General features: G+C 36.2%; 1 protein-coding gene across 1 annotated transcript in view; it reads left to right on the top strand.

Moving 5' to 3' along the window:
- Nucleotides 1–8,669, top strand: part of LOC111393023 (probable methionine--tRNA ligase) — a 10,694-nt gene extending 2,025 nt beyond the window's left edge. Inside the window, exons 3-16 of the mRNA XM_023018424.1 lie at nucleotides 3–105; nucleotides 349–579; nucleotides 738–881; nucleotides 2,947–3,037; nucleotides 3,140–3,246; nucleotides 3,372–3,486; nucleotides 3,786–3,904; nucleotides 4,001–4,066; nucleotides 4,183–4,311; nucleotides 4,423–4,566; nucleotides 4,679–4,799; nucleotides 6,419–6,660; nucleotides 7,155–7,256; nucleotides 8,396–8,669. Coding sequence (XP_022874192.1) covers nucleotides 3–105; nucleotides 349–579; nucleotides 738–881; nucleotides 2,947–3,037; nucleotides 3,140–3,246; nucleotides 3,372–3,486; nucleotides 3,786–3,904; nucleotides 4,001–4,066; nucleotides 4,183–4,311; nucleotides 4,423–4,566; nucleotides 4,679–4,799; nucleotides 6,419–6,660; nucleotides 7,155–7,256; nucleotides 8,396–8,626 — 1,945 coding nt within the window. The 3' untranslated portion in view covers nucleotides 8,627–8,669. The remainder of the gene's footprint in view (nucleotides 1–2; nucleotides 106–348; nucleotides 580–737; nucleotides 882–2,946; nucleotides 3,038–3,139; nucleotides 3,247–3,371; nucleotides 3,487–3,785; nucleotides 3,905–4,000; nucleotides 4,067–4,182; nucleotides 4,312–4,422; nucleotides 4,567–4,678; nucleotides 4,800–6,418; nucleotides 6,661–7,154; nucleotides 7,257–8,395) is intronic.
- The last annotated feature ends 6 nt before the right edge of the window (nucleotides 8,670–8,675 follow it).

Below are 8,675 nucleotides of genomic sequence, written 5' to 3'. Positions count from 1 at the left end.
AATTGTCCAACTCCTGGCTGTAATTATGATTCTGCACGTGGTGATCAATGTGAAAAGTGCGGGAAACTTTTAAATCCCACAGAATTACTAGAGCCAAGATGCAAGGTGCGTTCACGATCATTTTGCTTAAGACTCATTTGGATCACGTGGATTATCTCAAGAATAGAAAATCTCTTTAATTACCCTCACTTGTGATGAGAGTATTGAGTTGATCAACTTCGTTTTCCAAAATAACAATATTGTCAGTGAAGGTTTTGAAAAATCTTTATAAAAAATAAGAGATGCAAATTATTATCTTTAATTATTTTTGGGGGAGTTGAATGTACACTTTGGCTTGCTTATGGATAGGTCTGTGGTAATATTCCAAATATCCAAGAAACAAACCACTTGTTTCTTGAGCTTCCTCTGCTGAAGGATAAATTAGAAGAATACATAAACAAAATGTCAGTCGCTGGAGGGTGGAGCCAAAATGCCATACAAGCAACACATGCCTGGCTTAGAGAAGGGCTGAAACAGCGTTGTATCACAAGAGATTTGAAATGGGGAGTTCCTGTTCCGCACGAGAAGTTTAAGGACAAGGTGAAATGACCTCTCTGTTAAAACATTTACTATCATGTAGACAGTAGTCTCAATTTCTTCAAATTAGCTATTTTGATGCTTATCTGGTACCAAATTGCTGATAGTAGTGGGTACTTTGATTATATTACTTGCAAAATGACAAGGCCTTTTATGGCTAGGTATTCTATGTATGGTTTGATGCACCTATTGGATATGTCTCAATTACTTCATGCTACACACCAGAGTGGGAGAAATGGTGGAAAAATCCTGAAGATGTAGAGCTCTATCAATTTATGGGCAAGGATAATGTGCCTTTTCATACTGTAAGTCAACTACATTCAAAATTTGGAATCTTAAATTTTAAGTATGGGTTGTAGAATTGTAGGATAAGTTTATACCCTTGTGATTTTGGTTAAAACCTTTACCTGATATTATATATCCATGATATTTTCGTACAACTTGGAATTTGCCCTTCCCAGTTTATGGTAGCCTTTGTGCATTGCTCAATTGTTTTAGTTTGGTGTTTGCATCTGTTGTTAAAGGAATGACTGATGAGGATATGTTGTGTGTTACTGCTGTAAATGCAACTTTTTTTTATTCATGTTATTGTAGTAGGCATATCTGCATTATAGTTTATTTATCCACGCAAATATCTTGTGTTTCATGGATAAAAAAGAGTATATATTATTAAATTGCAACCAAAGCTTTGTTGCTACTTTTATTCTGCAACTTCAGGAGATCAGCTGTAAAAACTTTTTCGTTTAGATTGTGACAAACAGAATCTATATTTTTCTTCCAAGATCGTATTCTTCTTTCCAGATTAAGGTGTTGGAACTGTAGAAATTGGTTTTATACTGAACACTTTGCTCCGTTTAAAGGGAAGCAGTGAATTGCTCTAGTGGGGCAACTATTCATTTGAGTGATAGAACTGGTTTTGTGTTTTTCCTTCTAGGGATGGAGACAAATTTTGTTGGTAACTGCAAGGAGCTGTAGTAAATAAAGGTAGATGCATAAAGTAACCGCATTTACTTAATAACTATTAACTAGACTCTTGTTGTAAGTGACGGAGGTTGGCTTTTTCTGCACGGATTTCAATAATGTCTATTACGTATAATAAATAGGATTAACTAGACTCTTGCTGGAGGATTGTCTAATAGTAATGATATAGGGGACTTACTAGATTGACTCTATTTCTAGTAGTAGTTTGTTATGTTATTATGAATTTGAGAAATGAGAACTTATTATTTAGCCCCTGTTGGGTCTACATATTAATCAGAGTTTTAGCAGAATCTGATACTTTGAAATCGGGATTTTTGAATTAAAAATTGTAACCCAAAAAATCAACCGTTGCAGTAGGGTGACAACCCTGTCCACACGTTTCCTACAATTACCAATTGTTACCCTCACTAAGCATGCCTAAGGACCTTAATACCCCTGTCAATAAATAAACTAGACCTACCTCTTTCTCCAATTTTTTCTGGAAATCTCCTCTGCCGATCATCTTCTTTGCTTTCAAGGGTAAAACCGTAAAAGCGTCTATGTAGAAAACAAAAGCTTGGATTTGATGGAACCGTACTTCTCTTTTGTGTCATAATTTGTCCTTCCACAAAACAATTGAAATTGTAAATGGGCCCACTTTAATTGTACAGAAAATCGATTCTTGGCCAAAAAGCTTGACCAGGCAAGTGCTTAATCTATTTTATGCTTGTTTTGTCAGTTAGAATATCAATTAGTTTTAGGATAAATCTCCTCATCCAGGGCCACGGCCCTTTCCAATGTTGGGGGGGGGGGGGCACCAAGGGGGGGGGGGGGGGGGGCACCAAATAGGCACCGTGGCCCTGGATTTCTAGCAAGGCTCTTTGTTTTAATGTGGATTTTCAAGATGGTACTTCTGATTTACTTCTATATTCTTTGAATAATATTATTGGTTTTCTTGAGGCTTACACCTTGCCTCAGGGATAAATGTCTCGATTCAGCATTTTAAACATTGATTTCCATGCTTTGGAAATCAAAAATGACACAGAAGAGTAGATTTTAAAGATTTTAAGTGTTATTACACTCAAATCTTGTGCCTAGTTACCATGGAAAAAATGATTTTTTACTTCTATTGAGTTATTGGAGAAATAAGGTTTGTGGCTTCAAAGTGAAGAGGAAAAGAAGAATTTTGGACTTTGTTTTAGATGCTGTAAACTCTATCTCTCCTGGTTTTGGGTACTTGCCTACTTGACAATCCTAGCATATAGAATGTTTACAGAGTAAATATCGATACTAGGACTGGCTGTTAAGAGGTTACAAATTTTAGTTGTTTGAAAACTCTTCAATTATGAAAATCCTAAATCCATACTGAAGAGAATGTAAACCATGTACTGGTCTCTGTAACTTTTTCAGGTGATGTTCCCTTCCATGCTCATTGGAACAGCTGAAAACTGGACTTTGATGAAGACCATAAGCGTTACAGAATACTTGAACTATGAAGCAGGTTATTTAACTACATGATTTGTCTAGAAGTGCATATATGATTATATACCACTTTCATAATATTTTTTGAAATTGAGTTTACCCGTGTCAAATTGTTGTGTAGGGAAATTCTCGAAGAGTAAGGGTGTCGGTGTTTTTGGAAATGATGCAAAGGACACAGGCATTCCTGTTGAAGTATGGAGATACTACTTGCTGACAAATAGGCCAGAGGTAAACTCTTGTGACTGCAGTTTGATAATATGAAACTGGTCTATTTTCTCACCTGTACCTCTGAAGCAGATATACCTGGATTTGTAATTTCTCATTGACAATCATAATAAATTTGCGATGTCTAGGTGTCAGACACGTTGTTTACGTGGACTGATTTGCAAGCAAAGTTGAACAGTGAGTTGCTGAGCAATCTAGGAAATTTCATTAATCGAGTCTTAAGTTTCATCGCGAAAGACCCAGGTGCATTAACTTCTTCTGTTTATGAAACCTCTGATATAACATTTGGTCTTTGATGTGTTCCATTATTGTTTGTCTTCAACCATATGACCGTATATGGTGCTGGAAGCCTGGAAGCACTTGTGTAATTTTCTGGACAACACTTGGAATCATTTTATTGGTCAGACTAATGGTCATTCTTGCTTTATTGAGTTATTCCTTATTTTTTCCGTGAGATGAGCTTACGTGCTTTGCATCTTGGGACTTCTACAAGAGCTCAAAGATTGTTATTTTGTTCGTCATGCATTTCTACATTATTTCAGGTTCAGGATATGGTTCCATTATTCCTGATGCTCAGGGTGCAGAATCGCATTCATTGACAAAAGTATTGGGAGAAAAAGTCGGTAGTTATGTTGAGCAGTATATTGAAGCAATGGAGAAGGTTACTGATGCATAGTGCCCATTATTTTGGAATTGCACAGACGTATGGAGGGACCTTTTTCATAATGAATAACATTCCAATTGGAATTCAATGTAGGTGAAACTAAAACAAGGTTTGAAGATTGCTATGTCTATATCTGGAGAAGGAAACGCTTATTTGCAAGTATGCCTGTACTTTTATACATACATACATACATATATATCCTGCCATCGTGAATGTCTAGTCCTCTGATTTTCGTCTAAGCGGAATACTTGCTATACTCTTGTTTGACCATGTAGGAAAGCCAATTCTGGAAGCTCTACAAGGAGGATCTACCTTCTTGTTCCGTGGTTATGAAAACATCAGTTGGACTAGTGTATCTTCTCGCATGTCTCTTAGAGCCTTTTATGCCATCTTTTTCCCTTGAGGTAATGAAACAAAAGTAGCTCAGTGCAGCAATTTACATAAAGAATGCAAGATCTCTCAGAAACTAGCTCATCGATCAGACTATAATGAGGTTACTTCCCAATGACATGTAGGTACTGAAGCAGCTAGACTTGCCCCCTGAAACACAAATTTCACTTTCTGATGAAAAAGGTGATATTGAAAGGGCAAAAAAACCTTGGGAGATCATACCGGCAGGTCATAAAATTGGTACTCCAGCACCACTCTTCAGAGTACTGGTACTATTTTGACCTATTCATTTTCTCTCTATTGGCTGCTCGTGTTTATTTTACAATCATCACTGAAGTGATTCCTTTTTGCTGCTTGCTCAATCAAAAATATGATTTGCAGGAAGATAAAGAGGTTGAGTTTTTCAGAGAGAAATTTGCTGGAAGTCAAGCTGATAGGATTGTAAAGGCAGAAGCTGAAGCAAAGAAGCTTACTGAAAAGTTGAAAGGAACTAAAGTCTCAGGTCATGCTCTTTTCTTTCTAATTGATTTTGTAAATAATATTTGGATCTATGTTCTCCTCAGCTTTCCATCACATGCAGAAACCTGTAATTCTGTTTTGCCCTCCGCATAATTATGTTTTCACAGAACCTTAGGTTCTGCTTTTCACCTTTGGGTTATGATTAACTCTTTGTGGTTGTATCAATTTTATGTAGGTAGACATTTACCTCCGCTGACAATTTCTGTATTTCTTATAAATTGAGAACTTACTGTCTTGCCCAGTTTGGTTAGGGTTAAGTTTCAGTGATGCTGTCTTATGCTAGGGACTTTTTAATTAAGAGAAATAGTGTAACAAAGAGAAGATGCTCAGTGAAGACAAGAAATGTTTACAAGAACAATAAATTGGAGAAAGACCTTTTGAAAAAGATTATCGAAGTCTTGTGGAGCTAACTAGCCGTGATCAGGACCCGTCATATTATGGATTCCATTGGCTGAGGTTGAGATCACTTATTACTTGAGGAATCCTAGTAGTCATTCATTTGTTTCTTTGTGGTCTCTATGAGGGAACCTTGAGTATGGACTGTCATCGCACGGAACTCTTTCATCTTTGCTCCATTTGTCTTCCTTGTGTTTCATTGAACTTGATATAATCCCTCATTAAAATATAGTTTGGATAACGTTAGGACTATATTATTATTCCTATACAGTGTATAGGCAACATACATATATATGTAACTTGTAAGATGATCATATAAAGGACAGTAAATCAACTCTGAAATGCAAGCAAGGTTAGAAAACATTGTACTGATTGACCTTTGAATGACGTGTAAAGAAAGGGAATTGTGGGAAAGTTTGTTATTTTTAATATGTTCTGCCCTTGAACTGTAAAGAAGACTCCCGATTTAGGTTCAACGATCAAATGCGAGATGGTTGGAGGTTTTAAACTAATGTGGATGATTTATAGCCTTCGAACAGATACTTCATGAAAATGAGAGAAGAATGGTGGAAGAGGAGGGTGCTTGTTTAGACGAAGAAGGAAAAATGGTAATTGTCACAAAAGTTTTGCCTGGAGCTTACAGGGCAAGAAGCATGCAGAGATGTAGACGAACATAAAGGAGGGAAACATAGTGTCAGAAAGCATGATGTAGGCAATGGTCTCTTTTTATGAGTTGTTTTTTTATTTTATTTTTTGAATTTATACATGTGTACTGATATACAAATGTCAGCATCTTTTCTCCCTATTATTAAGTACTATGCCTCGTTGTCCCCCATATTGAGCATTACTTGAAAGTAGGACAATTTAGTCCCTATTTGGTGGGGATTAAAATCAAAATTTTAGTAGATTTTGATAAAAGTTGATGAAATGTAGGTTTAACAAGTTGTGGATCCCATAAAATATGTGGTTAAAATTGATTGTTGACTATGATATTGATTAAGGTTTAGATTTTAATTACTACCAAGCAGTGGTTTAGTGTGTATTTGAGACTTTCTAAAATGGTAATGGAATTTTAGAAACAATTGCACCAATGGTTACGCCCTTCTCTTTGCAATCATTCAGCAAATTGATTGTGCTATGGGAAAGTTAACTTCAAGATAAATTGTGATTAGAAAGGAGATCCAACTATGTTTTTGTTATTTTCAGATGGTAATACTTCAAAAAAGGATCGACCCAAAAAATCTGCTGAAGCCAAACCCAACGTTTCTGCATCTGTGGAAGCTGAAATTTCCATTAGTAGATTAGATATTCGTGTTGGTCTCATTACAAAGGCCCAGAAACATCCCGATGCTGATTCTTTATATGTGGAAGAGATTGATGTTGGTGAAGCACAGCCTCGCACTGTTGTTAGTGGCCTGGTTGAGTATATCCCTCTGGAAGAAATGCAGGTTCTCCCTTCACTTTTTTCATAATCATGCTTATGCTTATTTGTTAAATAGACCATATAAGCAATTTCATTTCTATTTATTATTATTATTATTATTATTATTATTATTATTATTATTATTATTATTATTATTATTATTATTATTACCCAACGTTTCTGCATCTGTGGAAGCTGAAATTTCCATTAGTAGATTAGATATTCGTGTTGGTCTCATTACAAAGGCCCAGAAGCATCCCGATGCTGATTCTTTATATGTGGAAGAGATTGATGTTGGTGAAGCACAGCCTCGCACTGTTGTTAGTGGCCTGGTTAAGTATATCCCTCTGGAAGAAATGCAGGTTCTCCCTTCACTTTTTTCATAATCATGCTTATGCTTATTTGTTAAATAGACCATATAAGCAATTTCATTTCTATTTATTATTATTATTATTATTATTATTATTATTATTTAAATAAGTTGAACTCATATTTTTGCACCAATGCTCTCTTTTTCAGAATCGGAAAGTATGCGTTCTTTGTAACCTGAAGCCAGCAGCAATGAGGGGTATAAAGTCCCAAGCAATGGTCCTTGCTGCTTCTAATAGTGATTACACGAAGGTAAGTGACTGCAATATTTTTTTAAGATTATCTTCAGAACCTTTCATTCTTTAAAATCTAGTTGGTGGTGCTACTTTGATGTTATGATTTGCTTGTGCTTAGCAATTTAAATATTTTGTGTATGTTTTGGTGATTCAGTGAATAGGATCACAAGAAAAGGATATGTCTAATGACAGTTTTCCCGAGTCTCATTTGTTTTTAGACTGGTATCTTGAATTGATTGTCATCAATGCCTTTACTCTTAAATTGTTCTCCATTTGATCCAATCTCTCTTATTGTCATTCCTATCGAAGCTGTAGGCTGCCGTCCTCCCACTTCTCATACCCCACAATCAATTATATTTGCCATGAACCATTGTACACTTCAATCACCCACATTACACAAGTCTTCTTATCACTTTTTTTAACTCTTCCAAGAACCACCATTTTCACTGCCAGTTTGGAGCTTTGCCGTTGTTTGGAAGGTGTTTGATTTATACCCACTCTTGGTTGTTTTATCCACACAATTCGTGGGATCCACAAGTATGACTCACTTATCCACAACTCATTTCTATCTATTTATAATTTAAAATGATCATAATTACCTAACAAACAAACTCGTGACTATGACCATTGAATTTTTTGAGTGCAACATGTGACAAAGTTGTGTGAAAAGAAGTAACTCGGTGTTGGGACAAGCTATGTTGCTCAGACACAGGCAGGCGTGTCAGGTAGTGGTACATGTTTAGGAGCCCTAAAACATAGGATACGGGGATACAACTAAAAAAGATTTAGATTTTGGACAAGGGTACGTTATTACGTCTTTACAAACAAATTTTTTGGAATATTATATACTAATAATTTTAGATGTATTTTTTAGTGAGTGTATCATTAAATGGGCTCGGTTTCACGCCTTCAAAATCTTGGTTTTATGCCTCAAATTCGATTTTATTGCTTTAAAAATTGTGAGCCCCACTCTTTGCTTTCTGCATGGGACTCTCCCTTTATGCCGTGTCCACTTCTATATTGAAGGGTCCAACACAGGATCCATATCTATGCCCATGTCATGTTGACGTGAGTATGTCATCCAAACCGAAGAGTATGAGCATCATAGGGGCCATTAAAGAAGTACCTTTCATCGATGTTCTGCTTTTTTGCCAGGTTGAATTGGTTGAACCTCCCCAAGATGCCATTGTTGGTGAAAGAGTGACATTCCCAGGATTTGAAGGCACACCCGATGAGGTTTTGAACCCTAAGAAGAAGGTATGGGAAACATTGCAAGTCGATTTGCACAGTGATAAGAAGATGGTGGGTTGCTACAAAGACATGCCCTTTACCACATCTGCAGGTGTTTGCAAAGTTTCGTCCATTAGAGAAGGGTCAATAAGGTAAGATAGGCTTTGAAAATTCTGGGTGGAACAGATAAGGGAAAATGTAAAAT

Source organism: Olea europaea, chromosome 4 (assembly GCF_002742605.1).
Source record: "Olea europaea var. sylvestris chromosome 4, O_europaea_v1, whole genome shotgun sequence".
NCBI lineage: Eukaryota > Viridiplantae > Streptophyta > Magnoliopsida > Lamiales > Oleaceae > Olea > Olea europaea.
The sequence above is the reverse complement of the archived record's forward strand: the minus strand, read 5'-3'. Positions and strand labels throughout refer to the sequence as shown.